The sequence below is a fragment of the Haemorhous mexicanus genome, chromosome 2, assembly GCF_027477595.1.
Source record: "Haemorhous mexicanus isolate bHaeMex1 chromosome 2, bHaeMex1.pri, whole genome shotgun sequence".
Taxonomy (NCBI): Eukaryota; Metazoa; Chordata; class Aves; order Passeriformes; family Fringillidae; genus Haemorhous; species Haemorhous mexicanus.
The window spans coordinates 51,589,684-51,610,965 of record NC_082342.1 but is presented as its reverse complement, the minus strand read 5'-3'; the positions used below and the strand labels follow the sequence as shown (position 1 = coordinate 51,610,965).

General features: G+C 40.8%; 1 protein-coding gene across 1 annotated transcript in view; it reads left to right on the top strand.

Moving 5' to 3' along the window:
- The window catches only part of FLT1 (fms related receptor tyrosine kinase 1), a 108,613-nt gene that overhangs the window by 29,018 nt on the left and 58,313 nt on the right, over nucleotides 1-21,282 (top strand). The window contains exons 5-10 of the mRNA XM_059838805.1: nucleotides 1,827-1,989; nucleotides 2,077-2,213; nucleotides 3,740-3,914; nucleotides 5,854-5,971; nucleotides 7,907-8,076; nucleotides 8,482-8,641. Of these exons, the coding sequence (XP_059694788.1) occupies nucleotides 1,827-1,989; nucleotides 2,077-2,213; nucleotides 3,740-3,914; nucleotides 5,854-5,971; nucleotides 7,907-8,076; nucleotides 8,482-8,641 (923 nt within the window). The remainder of the gene's footprint in view (nucleotides 1-1,826; nucleotides 1,990-2,076; nucleotides 2,214-3,739; nucleotides 3,915-5,853; nucleotides 5,972-7,906; nucleotides 8,077-8,481; nucleotides 8,642-21,282) is intronic.

Here is a 21,282-nt window from a genome sequence, read left to right as displayed (position 1 = left end):
TCTAGTGGTTTTGAGAAGTGTTAGACGAGTAAACTGTACAGGCAAAGATTTGCCTCCAGGATAAGTAAGCCTAGTGGATATCCAGACACCTCACAAAATTACAAGTTGCAAAATAGAACTCTTCTGGGTGTTTTGGTTACTTTTGTATTCCTGGAGTAAGGCTAATACAAAGTCAGTAATACATCAATTAAGTAATGAATGTGCAGTGAATGCATTTAGTGGGAAATACCAGCCTAGGAAGGTTCTCAGCCTCTGGCTTCACTTTCTTCACATAAACCTGTAGAGAAATATGCTCAGAAATAGTTTGATTTTCACCAAAGCAGGAAGATGATAAATCCAATCAAAGCTCATGAAAACATAACTATTAACTAGTTACACCAAAGCTGAAAATATGTTTTGTTTAGAACAGGAATGGCAACAAAGCTCGTAGGGACCAAGATATTGCTGAATGGTAGCCAGCAGGCTGTAACCTAACGGGCTTTACTTGTGTGTGTGCTACACACACTTCCCTGTGACTTGCATGCTTATTATAGCATCTTATCAGCTGTTGTAAAGATAAGGAATTCTACCACGTCATTTTGTGCTCTGTATTTATTACTCATTTGATTCATCGTGAACTTAGTTGTTTTGGAGGAAGTGGCATGAGATGAGTGAGTGTGATCTCGAGGGTGTCTTTCTGCACAGGCTGAGCAGGCAGCATCGAAGGTGCCACGTTGTAGGGAGAAGCTGTACCACGTGGGAAGGAGACAGACTTCATTTGTGCTTCCCCCGGGCTCTGACACCCATCCATGATGGCTTTGCTTGTAGGAAGGAAAGGGCTGTCCAGCACATAAGTCCTCTGCCCAAATAAAGGGGAAGAAAGAGATGAAGACACACAGTGAGACTGGTGCACAGTGGGAAGTGATGGGCTGCAAGGTGCTTAGTTGATCCAGGGATATTACCTTATGACCGTAATTCATTTAAACTCTGCTCTGTGCCATCATTAAAAATATCTTATTTTTACCATTAAAACAGGCGTTATCAAAGTAGAGTAATATCCAGACTTTGTACTCATGTCTGATCCCTGTGCTCTCCAAATGGTGGCATTTATTCCATCAATAAGGTATAACAAAATAGCATGATCTGAAAATGAGAGGTTTTGTCTGAGATTCAAAGACTATTGAATCTAGACTATGTTAGGTTTTTCTCCTTCAGGTTTTTCTTGATACCTTACTAAAATGGGCTTAAAGTACAAAGGATCATAATGTAAAAGACAACTTGTACTGCTGACAAAGTGAATATTTGATCCCACATGGTAATAATTTTTGTTTTGTTTTGTTTTGTTTTTTAAGTCTTTTAAGCAAAATAAATATGACATGCATGGATTGAATCCTGGCAAGAATTTCTTAAAGCCACAAAATGACAGCAAATTAAGCCCATTTGTCATCTCCATTGAAAAGTGTGTTTCTCTGTGTTGGAACCAGGATACTTAATTGCAAAGGTTCCTGGAGATGAGTACTTTAGCTGCCAACCAGGAGCCAACAGAATAGCAGCCCAACTGCTCAAACTAATGGTAGTGTCAATCCATTGTGTCATAAATTACATCCTGTTGTAAATAATGAAATCCTGGAAACAAATGCAACATTCGCATTCTTCACCCAGGTTTTTCCTCTATTTTGTGATGAAAATGTGACTTGAAAAACCCACATTATTAAATGTCATCCTTTTCACATTGATTGGCATATTTTTGGGTGCTTTTTCCCCCATCCCTTTTTTACTAGGCTGCTTTGATTAGCGAGTAGACACAAGCATGAGCTGATTTTCTGATGTGTGTTTGGCACTTCCAGATTCCACGAGAAACCCTGATCCCTGATGGCAAGACAATAATCTGGGACAGCATGCAAGGCTTCAGAATACCTAAGGCAACTTACAAGTTCATCGGGCTCCTGAGCTGTGAGACAACCGTCGCTGGGCACACGTACAGCACCAAGTACCTAACGCACAGAGAAAGTAGGTGGCATTCTCCACCCCCTGCCTCTCAGAAAGCACTCTGCCCTGCTGGCATCACTAATTGTTCTCCCTCTTTGCCACGTGCAGCCAACACCATTTTTGATGTTCAGTTAAGCACCCCACGCCTCGTCAAGCTGCTGAAGGGAGACAGCCTAGCAATTAACTGCACTGTCACTGCAGCCTGGAACACCAGAGTGCAGATGACATGGACTTACCCTGGAGAGGTGAGTGCTGTGGCTGGAAGGGAGAAACCAGAGGTTTCCCACAGATCATGCTGCATCTAGCATCCCGGGAGGAATTCTGCTTCGGAATGCTTGCCATTGTTTGCATTCCATCATTTTGACCCTTGCTGACATGTCTCTTAAGGTTTCTTTTTTTTTTCCTTCTGATGCTTAATTTCATAAGTAAACATGTTTACACAATGTGCTCTGGTTATATTGCATAATCACGAGCAAACGCTAGAATTGTTTCATCTCTCAGAGCTTCTTTTCAACCTGATGGAACAAGAGAAATTTATCACCCTGTCCCAGGCAGGGGCTCTCTCCTGTGACAAAAATGTTTTCAGTGAGGCTCTTCTCAACACATTCATACCAAAGACTGGCACCCAATTTGAGCATGTTTGGAAAAGGTATTTTGATTTAGCTAGCCAAAATCTCATTTGTTAAGTGTCACACGAACAGTCCTCTTGTTTTGACAACTACAGGGATGATCTTGAATGTGCTTCTCCACCCCCTACGTTGGGAGCATCCTCATAAATATTTGTCACTTACAGAAGAACTGCCAGGGAGTCCGTGTAAAACTGATAAGAAATTTGACATTAGCTTAAGGTTTACAACTCCCATTCCTTTCATGTCAGTTTGATTTATGCTGGTGATTCAAGTCAAGATCATTTATTATGTCACTCATTGTATCTAATCACAGGCTGAAATTATGATTGCATTATATAGGGAAGATTAATGCAATTGTTTATTGCTTACTGTAGCCATTTTCCCTGGCATTTTTTCACCTCAGAAATAAACAACTTAGCAACAAGAAATGCTTCAAATATATTATATTACTCGTTGCTGCCCTACCAAGCCCTATCTGGGCACCACACTTGTGAAATTGTGCTTTGTTTTTATTTAGATGGTAACTGAAGGGTGCTCAGTGTTTATAAGACAGCAACAATGTCCTGGGTTAAATAAACTTTGAGGCCAAATGCTGAGGGGGAGTTGCAGGAAATAACTCCTCAGAGTCACATTATCTTCAGTTCCACCCTGCTATTCCCTTGCCAAATCTAGTCCCTTTTCCGTCTGTAGCATTTCCAGAATTCTCCCCTCCTTGTGTAAATGTCCTTTTCTTCTGTGTGTCTGTTCCCTATGGCATTGAATCCAGGCACCAAACTATGCACTGCTCTTCATATCATGGTTTCAGGGATTTTTAGGAGCAGTGCTGGACAATGGCAATGAGGAGCTGGGCATGTTGATATGACAGGCCCAAAAGGGAGGATCTTCCTTCCTTTGGAAAAGTACTAATTTTGATGCCATGATACCTTGGATGAACACAGGATGAATTGCCCTATAAGGTTGCTTATATTTTTTATTGTTGACCCTCCGGAAATGTTAATCATCCTTTGCTTATCTGTGCTCTACAAAGGCATCTGGGATTTTTTAAATTAAGTTATAGTGGCAGTACAGGAAAATAAAAACCTCAATACTCATGAAAATTGGTTTATCCAGCTCTTTCTTGTTCTTTTCTTTGGCTTTTATAGACAAGGAGAAGAGGTTCTGTAACGCAGCGCATTGACCAGAAGAATTCAGAGGCCAACATTTTTTACAGCATCCTCCTTGTGGACAGAGTGCGGGACGTCGATAAAGGCCAGTACACCTGCCACGTGAAGAGCGGGCCTTCCATCAAAGCTGTCAACACAACAGTCATTGTTTATGGTAAGAAGTGCTGCACACTTGTGGAACACTCAGTGCTCCTGTACCAAGGTCAGCCGTGTGATGGTTTTACATTGTGACACAAGGTGGAAGCCATCATGGGCAGAAAAAGGGAAAAGAGGGAGGGAGGCACTCCAGGAGGGAAAACACATGCCATTTCCTCCGTGGCTGTTAGGTACTGTTGGCAATAGACATGTTAATGTTCAATTTCATCACTTTTGTCTGCTAAATATTGTGATGGCTCTGTCCTCAGTCAGTTCTAGCAGATACAATCAGGCAAATTCTAGTTTGGGGGGGGAAAAGAAGGTACGACCGTAATTTAAATAGAAGAATCCCACTTCTGCTTCTATGGTACCTATGCATTTCTATGAAAAAATAAGCAATAAATACATACCCTAACTCTACATGGAGCTGGTAGCTGGTAGACCATTCAAAAGATGCAAATCATTAATATGGTCTTACAGCAGGACTCTAGATCAAGTTCCCTATGTTTTGTCTGGGCCTTCTGTGAAATCTGGAAATTTCTGGTATTATTCCGAATGTATACAAATATGTATACTTTCAAAAGTATGCTTTTTTTGCATCGGGTCTCTTTGGGAAGTGACCTTCTTTGGGACACCCTGTTGCAATTAGAACTAGCCAGGATCTTTGGAGCACCATTGGTTTTAAAGACCAAGTGGCTGGTGGGTGTCCTCTACAAGAGATGACTCAAGGTCAGAATATGGATTTATTACATATTTTCAGCAGTGTATCTTTCCTCTCTTATCTGGAAGTGTGGACTAAGCACTCTGTGTTGGTATTCTTCTGGAGAAATTTCAGCCCATTTTCTCTAAGTTCTGGAATAAGGCACTGGGAACATAGGGTGAATCATGATGACCACTTACTGTATCTTAAACAGATAAACTGCATCTTTCAGAAACTGAGGTTTAGATTATAATTTAAGTCAGAGAAGTTGGAGGCTAAAATTAGAGTCAGAGAAGCTGGGACTGTTGAAGTCAGCCTGCATTCACATAAGCAGCCCCATCTATAGGATTCCCATATTAGAAAGGGACTGTATGAATAAAGTTTTGCAGAATCAGGGCTGTATCTTTGTCACTTGACTTGTGTAATTAAACTACTTATTTGTCTTGTGCATATTATTTGCAATGTATGTGGTGTGATTAAATGTTGAGCTTGTTTAATGGATGTCCATCATCCTTATGCAGTTCATAATGTGAGTAAATATTGCACCCTAGATACCATCAAAAGGACACTCAACATTTTTTATACATTGAATATTTTTTTTGCACATGTTGGCAGGGAAGAAAGAGATATTTTCCAATCTATTGTATGAATTTTATATTTTATTGCCTCTTGTAAAAGCCATCAACTTGGCAGAGAGCTGGAGACAGGGGGCAGAGCTAATGGATAAGAACAAATTCCAGCAGGTTGTTATTATTCTAGTGTAAAAAGATTTGTTTTCTTGATGAAACAGCTGTTCACCAATGATACAGAAAGTTTCTGCCTTTTCCTTTGCTATTTCTCTGAAGGTCCCTTAAATCCTCTCTGGAAAAATATTTTCTTTTGGAACATTCATTGATCCTTGGCCTGCAGGAGTGGAAAGGTCATCTGATCATCCTCAGTTCAGTCTCCCACATGCTACAGACCACTTTATATCTTGTGCCTTTTTTTCTGGCTGGACACAATGTGAATTTGGCTAGAGTGTATCTTCTCCAAGGAGATTCATGCCCTGGGAACTGCCTCTCAGTTTCTTGTATATTTATGGTATTCCTTTATATTTTATAGATCTCTAGGAGATTAGGCTCTATTCTTGCTGTTAACATGTGGAAGCATCAAAATTACTAAAGATAATTTTTATTTGGAGTCACATTTCCTTTAGTAGAGCTGCTCATTTCACAGGGTGAAAATCAGTAATACAAAGCACTTTTTTATTTTGTTTAAGATAAAATGTTTATTAATTTGAAACGTCGAAGAAAAACTGCGCTGGAGGCTGTAGCTGGAAGAAAATCCTATCGTTTGTCTATGAAAGTGAAGGCATTTCCCTCTCCAGAGGTTATATGGTAGGACAACAGTTACTTCCATGTATTCATCCTGGACCTCTTTTTATAAAAGAGTTGGGGAGGATTTTTTTTAAGTTTCAGATTTTTTTTAAGTTTAGCCTGGGGTTATGAGAACATTACTTCCATTTCACAAGTGCAAGAAAGGAGATATGGAAAGTTTAAAGCTGAGATCCTAAATAGGTTGGATATGTCTCCTCTTGAAATCAATGGTTGCTCTACAGGCTAAATATCTCTACCAGCTTTGACTGAAGTGTTATATCCAGCTTTACTCAGACCTAGATATGAAACCTGAACTTGCTTTTCAGACAGTAAGAGAAAGGAAAGAAGGCTTTCATTAAAACAAATTATTGGCTTGAGTCATAGAGACATGCGCTATTACAAAAAAATGGAAGCTGGTACTATTATGCAGTGATCTGCAGGCTGTAGACCTACTGCAGCACAGCATTCACTGGGCCATTCATTTTGTTTAGTGTAAATTGTGCTAAGAAATTTTTGGAAGACTTTTTTTTAATTAATCCATTCCACTTTCATATGCAACAATATTATCGATTCATGATATCAAGGATTTTTTTTTGTTTAAATAATTTAAAACACCAGTAGCTCTGGCTCAATTAATTGCACTTTAACAAAGGGTCTATGACAAGACTGATTAAGAACACAAACTATACATACATGAATAGTGGGAGTTCATGTTACAGCCAGGAATTAATTTTGCTCCAAAATGTTGTCTTGTTTTACAAAACCTTTACACTTATGGCTTCATGTGGAAAACTGAGGGGTGAGTGTGACACTGATGCCAGCTATTTATACATAATTTTCTGTTTTTCCAGTGTTTTGGTTTATTGATTACACATGTAGATCCAAAGCTTCTGAACAAAAAAAAAAAATCTCCAAACATTGTGACAAATTTTAATATTTTTTTAAATTTAAAATTGAGGTTGGTCAAACATTGGAATAAATAGTCCAGAGTGGTGGTGGAGTATGCATTCTTGGAGGTACACAAAACCATACTGAAAATGGTCTTGGGCAATCTTCTGATCTTGCTTTGTACAGGACATTAGACTAAATTACTTCCAAAGGCTTTTTCAGCTGCAGCTATTTTGTGATTCTGTAAAATACACATACAGTGAAATGCCTAAATCCATAAGTCCTTTGACCAAATTTTAGTGCTTGCCTAATACCAGTAAGAGTTTTTTCTAACAACTTACTAAAATCTGTGAATCTTTTAGATCAAATCCATCATTATAATGATTATGTGTTGCACCCTTCTACTAACATCTTGTTAACCTTCTTCAGCTTGACAAAATGTGCTTTACACTACTAAACTGTAGTTTAGATTTCGAAGAAAAATATTTTGCTTCAGGAGTCTGTGTGTGAGCACCAGTTAGTACTTTCTACATTGATTTTCTGTTATCTTTAAAAACATTCACTTGATAGCAGGATATCTGATTCTTAAGTGCTTATCTAATCTACTTACTCTTCCTCTTCCTAAAATCACAGCTGTGCTTGGAGTACTGTAATACTTTGTCCCAGGATGTATTCTGAGGTCATAGAGAAATGGCCAGTGCAAGATGATGCAACCTTTATTTCTGACACCAACCCTTAGCCAAAATGGTTGTTTTCTAGACTAAATGGCAGTCACAGCCATGGACAGCTGGGATCTTCAGAGACAGAGTTGCAATTTTTAGCAACTCTCAGATACCATAGAGCCCCAAGAATCAGATTCTTATAAATTTTAATGTATAGAATAGTATTCTTTTAAGTGGTTTACAAATATCAGCAATCTTATTTGAAAGGAAAGGAAAAGCCTGTGAAAAACAGCATCTCATACTGGAAATCCAATCCCTTCCCAAAGATTGAGGGATATGATGTAACATGGGTGGCTTAAGCAGAAATATTTTTCAGAATTCTGATTTCTGGAATTCCATGAAACAGGTTAAAAGATGGGCTACCTGCTGCTGAGAAATGTGCCCGGTACGTGGTTAAAGACTATTCGTTAGTCATCAAGGATGTTGCTGAGGAGGATGCTGGAAACTACACCATAATACTGAGCATTCCACAGTGGAACTTGTCAAAGAATCTTACAGTCACTCTTACTGTAAATGGTAAGTTTGCAACATGTTCTCAAGCTTCTCCTGAACATGTAAGTGCTCAGTTTTCTCTGAGCTGGATTGTCACCAATCTTGCACACATCAGGGCATTGCGGATTTTCTAACTGACTTCATGGACCCAAACTCAAGCCTCAAATGCAGGGTGAAAGACCCACCTTTGAACCAGAAGATGGATGCTGGTTTTCATTAGAAGTGTTTCTGTCCTCTGCAGCCACATATTTGCTCCTGATGACTTAAATGTGTTACTAACCACTTGTCTGACTTAGGATTGTTGTTTTCCTTTGTACTCCTGGGGACTTTTCTTGTTACTCACACTGCAAGAATGTAGTTTTTTTATAAACATGCAATATGTTGGACTTAAGCTGGTTTTAATAGCTTTCCAATTTTTACCCTTTCCAGTGAAACCACAGATATACGAAAAAGCCGTGTCATCATTCCCTGATCCCAATCTGCATTTACTAGGCAGCAAACAAGTGCTGACATGCACTGTGTATGGTATTCCTCCACCTAAAATTACATGGATGTGGTATCCCTGTAAACAAAACCATTCTAAAACAAGGTAGGACAACATCTTTACTTTTATTAAGTATGATTTCTTTTACTATTACACCTAAATATTTTTTTTTGCAAGAGTAAAGCTTGTTGTAAACATTGCTTAGTTAATAAAAATTGTCTAGTTTTTATTGATATATTTTTCAATGGACATGTAGTCACAATGCAACTTTTTCTCCATCATTATTTGAAAATATGAGCAATACCAAATAACCACTCTGGCTTAGAGTGGTTATTTGGTATTGCTATTTGGGTTTATTTACAGATCACTACTATTCATGCATGCAGTATTAGTCCAGAAGTGATAATTGCGTCTGCATTTTCATGAGAGAAGACAATGTCTTGCAAAGTTCACACGCTTTCACATGGAGTTCTCCACACACAGTGACTCCCATGTGTGGTTTCTTTTGAAATCAACAGAAAATATCATAGAAACTTCTTCCATTATGAAGGTCAGATGTGTCCTGTGATATGTTTATTCACAGATTCAGTTCAGCAAGCTAAATGTGCCACCATTCTCCAGATGATATTTAAAAAGGGTGAAGAATAAATGAAACCATGCAAACTTACTTGACACTGAGACGTTGATGTGGTGCTCAACTAATCCTCTTTTTACATTTTAGTTTTCTTTTGAACTCAGTTTCTTATGATTAGGAGTTTGTGTTGACTCACTTATCCACAGCTCTTACTGCATCATGAAATCTGACACAAACTTAATGATTAACACTCAACCTCCACAACAGCATGATCATTAAGCTCCTATTGGCAGGGTCAAACAAGGCAAGGTACTTGGATCACAGCCCAGTGAAGATATTTAAAAACCTGACAAGTTTAAGGCACAACATTTTCTCAGTTTCAGTAGAAGAATAATCACATTCCACAAGGTTTCACTTTTTTAACAATTTCATAGAACTGGGCAATATTTAGCACCAGGCAAATATTTAAGTACGTGCTTAACTGCAAGGGTACAAGACACATCCCTCAGGTAAACAGGACATCTCAATACTGAGGGTCTCAATACTAAACATCTCAAAACATGGGTACTTGTAGGTGCTTTGATATCAGTGAGAGAGTGCTCAGCACTTCCTAGAAGCAGAAGTTATTTTTCCTGCTGTGTTCTTGGGATTACGCTAATGACAGTCTTTCTGTGCCCTTCTCACCAAGAGGTGGCACTAGCAATCTCTCCTCTTGCTGGAATAGGTATTACCTGAAATTCTCCATTTCAAGGACAGGTGAGAGCTGCATTTCCTCTGTCTGGTATGTTACCATACAGGGACAAGTTGCAAAACTTATTTTTGCTAATAGATAGAAGAGAATAGAAATCACACCATCTTTTAATTAGAGAAACCTCGAGAAAAACATATATGAAAGTTTTCAGTCTTTTAGTTTCTTTCAAGAGTTTATATAGCTATGAATAGTCTGGATTGAAATCCAGTGCAGGACTGAAGAAACAGTTGGTTCTTCCTTGGGAGTCGAGGTGGCGCTTATCTGTTGTCAGATATTTCCTTCTGCTAGCAAGCACAGGTCTGCACTCCAGCACAGGACAGAGAGCCTTCAGAAAGAGGAATTGACATTTGCATTCAGGTGTTCAGTCATGTGCTGAACTGTAGACTCCATTAAATGCTAATTAGGAGTGTGTTTGAGCAGGTGATCAAAGGAGAAACGTAACATTCTGAATCAGCTATTGGCTCTGTTACAATGTTGTTTCCAGATTGGCTTCCAAATTGCCTTCATAATTGTTCTGTGATGATTCCCTTTAACCCTCTCCCCTTCCTTCTCCTTTAAATATTCATTGAAGAAGCAGCCTGGAAAGCACCATTTTTAATGCTTTGCCTAAAAAGAGTGGGATGATTCCCTCTGAATAATATGACAATTAACTATTGCAGAAAGGCAGAAATACCTGAGTAATTACATTTTGTCTCCTGCTCCAGGAAGGGAGCAGAGTGGAGTACTTCAGCAGCTGGCACACCTTGCTCAGGCTGATGTCTGTGCAGGTTCAGGTGTTCTCTGTGAAGAACTGGAATACCCTTTAATCCCACCTATTTCATTATACTTCCCTCTTGGTGTGATGGGAGGTTTGCCTAAACCACAGATTTAATGTGTGTGTACCTTGTGCAGGAGATTAGAAACATATCTTGTTCTGCCATTACAGCACTTTTTTACATTTATCTGCCCAACATCGGGTTTCCAATACTAAAATGTTGTGGTCAGGCAGTGTTTGTTTCTGTACACAGATGTACCGGGTACTTTAAGCAATGAACCCCTACAGGTTACCCCTCAGTGTAAAGTAGGAGAGATTCTCAGGAAATTTCCAAGTCCCATGTCATAGGACAGAGTGTGCCCTCTGGACAAAAAGATGCTGTTGCTGCAAAGACCTTGCAGGGCACCATTGGCTCCAAGATCTGCTTGCTCCAATATTTCTTTATATGTGTGCTTAACTTCACACCACTTGAGCATTGTCTCTGCTAGCTGGGGACTGACTGCCTAAGTTAGATGCTTTTATTTTTGAAGGACTGTTGCCTATGGCCTCCTTTATTAGCAGCTATTAGGTTGTGTGGATACTTCTTTCACTTTATTTTCCAAGCAGTATTTCAGTTACAAAAATCTAAAAATACGTCAATGAATTCCATTGCTTTTAAATGCAGATATAATTCAATGCTTTCTGATTGATGCAGTCAATTTGCATAACTCTTCTCTCTGCTTCACTCAGGCCAGTAACAGGAGACTGGCCAAATAAAATAATTTCCATATTTTCCTTGCAGCAAATAATAAAAAAAAAGTGGTAAAATTGCTCAACAAATGTGAATTTTTGAAATGTGGAAAGGCCAACATCATTAAAAATTCCCTGTTCTTTGTTCTGTGTTACAATTACTTTGCTTAAACCAACTCTTGCCATTAACCAACCTTTTTAGCTAGCTAACTAGATATGTAGGTGGAAAGATTCTCTTCTGATGTTCACCCAAACAATGAAACATAGAAGAGTCAAGGAAATCTGTCTGGGGCAAAAAAGCAATATTCTGGGGTTTTTTAAGCTTATGTAGAGCTATTGAATTTAGAGATGGCAGCCAAAAGACAGTAGAAGACACAATGCAAAATAATATGAAAAGTCATTTAAAAAATAAATTGGTCTGTTCTTAATGACTGAGAAACTGCTTTTCCGGGGCTATCTTACTGCAGCATATGCTGCTGCTCTGTAGCCGACACATTCCCAGGCTGGGCAGCCCCCAGGTGTTCAGTGGATATAGAAGAGCACAGCCCTGTGGGACACTTGTCCTGAAGTACCCAGCAGACTCTTTAGCCTCTTTTTTACCCCTCTGGAGCCATTGTATCCATCCTGAATTTGTCCCAGGCCGGGTTGTCAGCAGAGGTGTATGGGGGCAGACAGCAGCAGGGCTTGCTGAGGGTCTCCAGAGCCAGGCAGGCTGGGATCCACCTAAAACAGATCAGTTCTGAGCCTGCAGAACAAGCGTCTGCGTGCTTGATGTTAATGGTTCTTGACTTGAACCTCTTCAGTAGATTTTGTTTATCTTAAACTGACCTGGCAGAAATTGCCAAGAAAGGCATGTGGGATGCTGCTATTGCTCAGTGGAAGCACTGGCTCTCCCAGCAGCTGTGCAGTGTTGTTTGGGCCCAGTTTCTCTCTGGACATTTCTATGTGGGCAGTTCAAGAGAGATCTCCAACCTCTGCCCAAGGTTTGACTGCTTTGTTCTTCAGAAATGGCAGACAGTTGCAACACTGACATTTTACCACGGGTATCTGTTTCAACTGTCCCATCACCTCACTGCCTCCCTCCTCTTGAGCTATCAGTTTTGCTTAGCCTCAGACTGAATGTTACATTATTATTTTACAACCCTGCCATCCCATCAATCTGTGTTTTTTTGGCTTTTGGCTTTTGGTTTTTTTTTCTTTTTTTCCTCTGTGTGTGTTTGCTTGAGAGAAATGTAACAGTATTATGGAGTTGCTTACAAAAACAAAGTAGTTGGGGAAACTGGTACATGATTCTCTGCTCTCCTGACTACACTGTCAAGGTATGAACTCTACTTGGTGATAAAACCAAAACTCTTCTTGGTGGGGTTGGAGATGGAGGGCAGAATACATGAAGTATCTGGGAGGAAAAAAGCTTGAAGTGTTCCTTGAAACTTCTGCAGAGATACAGAAGACTGGGACTATCATACTGACAGTGCATGGCCAGATCCCAGCAGCGTCAGTGGAAGAGGAGGCAGTCCATGTGTGCATAGCAGTCTAATTGCATTTCTGCATTGTTTATGTCAGGGTATTAATAAGGGATTGAAAGGCAGAATCATTAGGATGTGCTTGGATAGATAATCTGGGGAAGCCAGATTTGGGACATCAGTGAGGTATGTAAAATGAATGAGTAAAGAACAAATGTTAATTGTACTTAATTAAGAATGTGCTGAACCATCCAAATTTAATTGTTGGATGTCTGCAAGCATTGATGCCCCTGAGTTTGCCCACAGTGACTTGTTTTGTTCCCTGTGCCACCTTCTATTTTCAGGAAGGGAAAGGCTGAGTCTTTGGAGCTGGTATAAGTAGGTCAGATGCCATTAACAAACAGGTAGTTCTAAAATGCCTTTGTTTAGTTTGACATGTGGCTGAATCCTCAACTCTACCTTCACACTGGCTGAGGATCTGGTGGCCTTTGTGCCTTCCACCCTGTGCTACAAGAAAATAATCTCTGCTGCAATCTAGTAACGTAAAGGTGCTTTGGTACACCAAAAATCCTACTGGCTATTCCCTTGTTTTGGTGGGGTTGGGGAAATAGATTAGTGTAAGTAAAAGTCAAAGCCTGTGGTTTTTTACGTAACCTTAAAAAAATGCAGAGGAACTGTCACAGGTGTGCGTTGCAGCAGCATGGACTTCCAGGGAACTTGAAGCCAAAGGAAAAAGAGGAGTGAAACAGCATCTGATCTGCTTCAGCCTGAATCAGGAATATGCTCAAGTATCTCATTCTGCACTTTCACTGGGAGCCAAAAGCCAATGCTTGCTTGTGAACACATTCTTTCCTCTGAGTAGAGCTAAGTCCTTGTTTTCAGTCACTATTATGGAATTTGTAATATTTTTTAATATTTTGTTTGCAGAATGCCATTTGAATCAGATCTGGCACGTCAATATATTTACATAAGCTTGACAAATACATACTTTATACTAAGTACAGTTTGCCCCAGTCTGTCCACAGGGTTACACATTGATTAATTTATTCTGCAAGTATAAATTACTTCATAATGGATCTTAGTTGAATCATAACCTTAAGCTTTCAAGTTTCAATACTGCTAGTTTCCAAATCACTTCAAATTAAAAAAAAAAAAAAATAAACAAGAAGCATTGTATTATTTATTTTGTTGTTGATCAATCTTCAAACATAAGAGCTACAGCAGGATCCAGATGGTCAAGGATACTCTGCTTAGTACCATGCTTTTATTTTCACTTGCCTATGTTGGGTTTTTTGCGCTTGCTCTTCCTTTTATTTTTCCTCAGTTTCTTTTTTTTTTATTTCTTGCTGCCTTCACAGGGTGGTCTCTTGGCTTTTCTATGTGCAGTCTGACACCCAGCCTTAAGGAAAAACACTTGACGGTCACGTAGATGGTGGGATGTTTCTGCTTGATCTTTTGCTCCGTGTGGCCCAGCCCATGGGAAACAAAGTGTGTGACAGGCTGTTGGTGGGGACTGCACGACGTGAGCGAGGCCCCGCACGCTGGCAGCCTCCGAGCCAGTGGGGAGTCCCAGCCCGCAGCCAGCAGCCTGCTCCTGCACTAGCAGGGGCTCCTGGCCAAAGGAAGGCACCAGGTCAAGCTCTGTGTGTGCTCAGGAGTGATTATGAATGGAGTGCTATTACTGGATCGAGTACACCTTTTACAAAAATATACAAACTTTAGTTAGCATCCTCTTTCCTTTTGTGTGTACGCCTTTCAAAAAGCCTTTGCAGAAGGCTTTGAACAGGCATGGGGGGTAGGATCGTGCTCAGAAAAAAAAATTAAGTTAAAAAATAGAAAACAGAGGTTAAGAGGGAACAACCAGTTCTTGCAGCGTAGGGAGGTGATCAGTGAAGTTTTTCAGGAGCCGGTGCTGGGGTCTGTACTTGTCAACACATTCAGAAATAACCTGGAAAACGTGGCAGGGAGGTGACAGTGTTTGCTGATGATGACAAGTTGTTCAGATTTGTAAGGATCAGGGGCTGATTGCAATGAAATGCAGAACTCTATGAATCCAGGTATCTGAGTGAAAAAGTGGCAGATGAAATTCACTGAGGATAAATGTGCATGATATACATAGGGAAAAAAAATCTTCCTTTTGTATGTAAAATACATGTTAAAAAGCTGTTGGCTGATCATTACTACTAAAAAGAGGGTTCTGAGTGCTGTGATAGATGTGTTTGTGAAATTGAACACCACCATGAGCAGCTCAAAAAGAAAATCAAGTGTTAGGAATTACCAGGAAAGAAAGACCACAGTACAGAACTCCATGATAACTCCACAAATCCATAAATTATCCATGTCTTTTATGCTATGAGCATTTCTGATCCTTTCATTTCAAAGTATGCAGCCAAACTGGGAGGTACACCAGGAATAGCATCAAAAAGGATCAAAGGAATTTCAGAGAATGAGAGGAATGTGTGAAGGATGAGTGAGGAGGGAGATCAAGACTCTTGCAGACTGAAAAAGAAGTGACTTGGGAGCTACAGGATAGAGACTTACAGACCTGTGAAAGATACACGTCTGAGGATCAGTTGTGTAAATATTTTCCAATTCTAGAGGTAGCAGCCATTAGATAAAGACAGAAGGAGCAGAATTTGGAACTGGAAAAGGATTTAGCTCCTCATGTAGCGAATAGCATAGCTGTGAATCGCCTTGCCAGAAGACTTTGGGGGTTTGAAAACTTTCTACAGTCTTGGAAGAGAAGTGTAGAAACAGTCTATATTGCGGGAAGTTCCTGACCCGATAATAATTGGTGACTGGGGGAGTATTAGAAGGAAATATCTGAAGTGAGTCCCACTCTTACTCATCCCCAACCATCTGCACATGGTCATTGTTGGGACAGGATGTGGGGTAGATGGATCCTTGGTCTTACATCCATGCCTGTCAGTATTTTCTCTTCCTGTTTTCCCTCTAATCAACTCCCCTCTCTCCTTAAAAATGTTTCCCTCCATTCTTTCTCATCCTTTCCTTGTTTTCTGCCTGGACTTCAGTCCCCCCACTCCAGTCAGCCGAGAGTTGCTCCCAGACCCCAACTTGAAGAGAAGTTGAAAACAAATCATTGTGAAAAACACAACCTCAGTGGATCAACAGCTCCTCTGTCTCCTTTGCTAATCACTGGAAAATGGAAAGGGTGAGAGTTGTGCCTCCAGCTTGTCAGAAAGATGGGCAGTATGAAGGACTGTGTAAATGGGCTACTGAAGAGTTACTCCTTTCTAGAACCAAGAGGATCCAGGTAGGACAGAAAAGGAAAAAAGGGGAAAATTGGCATTTTGAGAAGGAAGGAGTTGCGGATACATGGATCTTGGAATATTATAGACATAAGGTTATGTCTAGAAGTTGAGTGAGCTATTAGAAGTGAGTTGTGCAAGGAAAATAATTCGCCCTAGAAGGGTCTGAACAATATCTTGGACTTTATTTATAGGGAACATAAATTGGAAATAAAAAGAAACTGAGTGCAAGAGTGGACATTGTATGTAGAGGTTTTGTGACTTTCTCTTTTGGATTCTGACTGTTCAACCAAATTGCAAGATCCTCTTCCTTGCAGTACTACAGACTCTCCAAATCAAACACTTTTTTTGCCCTGAAAGAAATTCTGGGTGCTTATGGAAATCTCATTGGATAATTCTATAGTTCCAGCCAACATCCTGCTTCTCTGTGCAGGGCATGATTTTTGCTTTCGCACAGAGAAAGTGGAGGCTGAATCACAGTGGCTTCATGGGAGATGAGAGTGAGCACAGTTTAGGTAAAGGAGGGAAGAGAGCTGTATAACAAGGAAGGAAGGTAGGTTTGGCTGAGATATGATGGTATTCTGTGTCCATGAAGAATGCTAAGCAGTGTGAAGCAGAAAATTGAAGATCAAAAAGCAAAATATAATCTTCTGATAAGACAAGGTGAGAAAATTTCAAACAACCTCAGTATGTGTGGGCACCTGAAAAATGCTGTTATGTTCCCTAGCGGACAGAGCTTTCAAGTGATGACAAAGAAGTTGGAAGCAAAATGGGTTTTTTTGGTGACCCTCAGCCTCAGTCATCTGCATTTTTTGTTGCAAGTAACTGGTGTTGCAGGGTGCTCAGGTGTGCAGTTATAGAAATGATTTTTTCCCTGTGGAAATGTGAGTGTGGGCTGATGAAATACTGAAAGCTGGGGTAGGAAACATTGCTGTTGGCCTTGCTGCTTTTTTGAGATAGCTCAGATCAATCAGCTTTCCAGCCAGCAAACTGGAATAGTTAAGGGCAAGCTGTAATGTTTGGAAAGGATGAGTATAAAAGGGAAACACCATCCAGTTGTCTGGTTGCATATCAGTAATAGCAAGAAGGGCAGTGTGCAGCTATCAAATGCTTCCTTTTTTGATAGAGCCATGAAAGTACACAACTAAGCTCTAAATGCCATCTACCCTCCTCTTTTCAAAGATACTCCCCAAGAGAATGAGGTTTTGGAACATCAGGAACCTGATCCTAAATAAATAAATAGAAATAAACAAATAAACAATGAAAAATATATCCAGTTCCTACCACCTGTAGTTTTCCTTCTAGCTCCACCAATGTGCATATTAGGGAAGGTGCTTGGGATGAGCTCCCAGCTGCAGTTTTGCCAGCATTTAGACCTCTAACTGATTGGTTTTGACCTAGAGCAGGAGCACCTGGACCATAGCTTCTTAGAATCATAGAATCACATGCATAGACAAAGCTGGCTGGGGGCCAGCACATGTTCTCCTTCCCCCACCCCCATAAAGCACGTTTTACAAACTCTACATGCTCCCTGCTACTATTTTTCCTCTCTGTTTCCTGCTTCAGATTGACTCAATATTCCCAAGGACACGTGGCTACACCAGCCCAGTGCTATCAATCACACGGCACTGGACACTGAGGTGCAGAGCAGGCATAGCCCACGCCATTCAGATTTTTGTTGGCAACTTGCAAATAAAAAACAATTCCTATGTATTCTTTACAATTCCAGGAATTTCAAGAGTTCCTGTCCTAATGTTAGTGTCATTGCCATTGCCTCTTAAAAGACATGAGTCAGACCCACTTGAATTTGTAGTAACGTTGCCCTCACGCTGCTAGGAATTGCTGCCCTATGAAAAGGATAGCTGCTGAGAAAAGTATGGTGACTGCCAACAATCACTCTAAAAAATGGGCACTGTTGGTGACAGCATGGTTTCCTCTCGCTCCACAAATACTACCCCAGTGAATGAGAGTGTGAGTGAGGCTGCCAGGGGCTTTGCCAAGAGGAATGCTTGCTTAGAGAGTTGAATGAAATTCAAGTTACACGAGGTAACGATTGCAATGGCCTCTGGAATCACACAGGAGGGCTTGGGAGGGAGAAGCTGGGATGACAAGGAGACAGAAAATGAGTATTTTTCCAACTCTCTGTGGACTGAGGCTCTTTCACTGGTATTTGTTGTTGCACTGATGAACTGAAAACTGCAGTACTGTCTTTGGTATGGGGAAGATGTGTCTGGATGGGCCAGATCTGGGGCTTTCAATCAGAACTGACTGTCATACATGAGATCAAACCATCCTATGAGTAACTGGACAAATTGTTTACCTCAGCTCCCGTGCTCTGCTATAAATCACCCAGCAGCTTTACTTCTGAGACCAGTGGTTTCATCAGCAGGACTTTAGCTTGGAGCTGGTTTGTAGTGTGATTTCAGTGAAATGCATCAAGATGACATGAAGTACACTCTTACCCTGGAAACTTTTCCCTGTTGATAGTTATAAATACACCATGCTATTGTGCTTGGCATGCTGCATGCTAATAGAAGTGAGGGCTCTGAAACTCATTAGGAAAGGGAACGGGCTGCGGAGCAGAGTGGGGACAGTGTGAAGCGAAGGCTGATGGCCACAGCCCTGTCCAGAATAGGCCATGGGAGTTTTCTTATCTCGCTTTGGCAGGAGGTGCTGCTCGCTTCCTGTGCGAAATCACGAGCATATGCTGCTTTCCTCTTGTTGTTTGGCTTCCTCCGCTACACAAGACGGTTCCCAGCACTGTGATTATCTTTGCATCTTCAAACATGGCACACTCTGCTTCCTCAAGGGCTTGATGTATTCTCGAGAAGCAGGCTGGCTCCCCTCCCCCCAGCCATTCCTCCAGGGCCCCTCTAGGTGCCAACTCCACACATCACAGACCCTTTATAAAGCTGGACTTACTTCTGATTGCATAAACCCCCCCAGCCTCTCCAAATCCATGTGAATTCCCGAAGCTCTGGGTGATGAGCAGGTCTGACAGCAGAACTCACGCTGCCACAGGCAGAGACACTCTCACCCCTCTTTTCCCCAGTGCTGGGCTTCTCTGGAAACCTTACAGAGAATTAGTGGCTCCTGTTTTTACAAAAGAATAGCCTTTTTCTCAAGCTCTTGACACAAAGGTCGATGCATGCCTGTGCGGGTCCACACCTGCAAATGTGCGTGTCAGCACGCCTGCAGGCATATGGGAAAAACTACTTAGGGTGTGATTAACCTGAGTGCTCTGCTTCTACCAGCGCTCCACTAAGGCAGCAGAGTCTGATCACCTCACTTTGAGGTTGTAACTTCCATAAACTTAGGTTTGTACACACCCCTGTTAGTATTTCTTACGTGGGATCTCTACACATGCAGAGTTGCACCTGCAAAGGAGAAACATGAAAGGGTCTGCAGGGACACAGGTGAAAGAAATGCATAGAAATGTGCTGGCAGATATCAGCTTGCTCATCCATCCCTGTGCACGCTGTGTGCTCATTCACTAACCCAGCAGTAACCCTGCTGTAAGATTTCCTGAAGATGCAAAGCACAGAGGCTCATCCCACAGCAAAACATTTCAGGAATTCAGGTACTCTGGAAATATCTGGAGTAAGATTCAAATACCTAAAATGCAGTGGGATTTCCCTGCAAACACAGACAGTTCCTGCTAAAAATGCAATGCCCTTGTTATTTTACTGAGTGGGTAGTTTGAAGAAATTGGTAATTTCCTTGAAACCAGAAAAATATGCAGCTGATGTTATGTGAGGACACAGTCTATGAAGCATCAATTGAGTTAACAGGAAGATGATTGCCTATTTTGGTTCCAGCCAGCATGGATTTTTGTGTTTTCATTTTTCTCTCTTTCTTTCCAAGCATCTGTGCTTAACACAAACATTTGGTTTGATGATTACATCTAAGTTCAGCAGAACCTTTTCTCTTTCTGTTACAAAATGCCAGTTGTTAGAAGCTGAGGTCAAGTTAAGAGGCAGGACTTTTGACTCATTTTTCCCTTCTCCATCTCTACCTGATGCTGTTGGCTTAGGCAGCATCTTTCACATGGCGCCCCTGGCAGCAGTAAGAGGTGGGATGACTTGGAGTATTAACCTGAGTAGCCAGATCAGGATAGTGGACACAGCTCGTGTGCTGTCCCCGAGCTATTTTAGTGTATTTGAGGTTAAAGTGAAGGGATTTGGCAGCTGATGAGAGGAAGCATCTGGTTCTGCATCCAAAGGGACGAGTCTGAGTCTTGTCCTAGACTCTGCCTGGCAGCCGTGCTGCAACTGATCCGTAAATGTTTGTTGATCCCGCAGTCAGTGGATGTGTACAACAGTACTCACACCTCCAGCTGCGTGCTGTTGGATGCAGCATTCTCCGTTTGATTGTGACTCCTTTTTTATTAAAACCATGGACAACAGCTATGAAAAGTATTCAATTTTCTACTCTAATTGCATTAACGAGGTAATTGCCAGTTTGGATATAGAATGGAATGTGACGTCAGTAAAGTTCACATATGTGCCTCCAGGGCTAATCCAGCACTTTACATGTGTTTTTCTTGTTATTGTGATGTTATTGTAGTTATCATGGTGGTTTGCATTCTGGTATTAATGAGTAATCAGCATCTCATTGTGCTAAGCATCAACAAAGACATAGCACAGTCCTCATCCCTAAGACATGGCAAACTAAATATATACAGTCTTTTTAAGGAATTGTGAGGAAGAGTATAATAATAGCAACTGAGTCTGGAGGTTCCAGAGCTGTAAGAAAGGAAATTAGAGATGCTTTTCAGAGATGCACAAGCAGCTTCTGAATATGCATTATGACTTCTTTGTGTCCTTTAGCAAATTATATGTAAGGACTTCTGTGGTAAAGAGTACAAGATTTCAGCACTGTAACAAAGGAGCATAAATGCACTCTGTGGGGATAGGGAAAAATAAATTAGGAGACACCTTTTAATCCCATGAAGTGGGATTTTGGTGTCTCTGTGTTCCTGTACAGATTGCATCCACTCACAAGTGTGCTTTTGATACTGCATGTTTGTGTGTCTGGCATCACAAGTTGAGTTTTGATATCTTCTATGGCATGAAAATCTTACCAGCTTCGCCAAATTATCATGCCTTCTGTGTTTTATTCTTGTTACAGAACAAGACTTCTTAAAGCTTTAAATGTGCAAAATAAATGGCATTTACCTTTCTGAATAATTTTAACCATTTTTCCC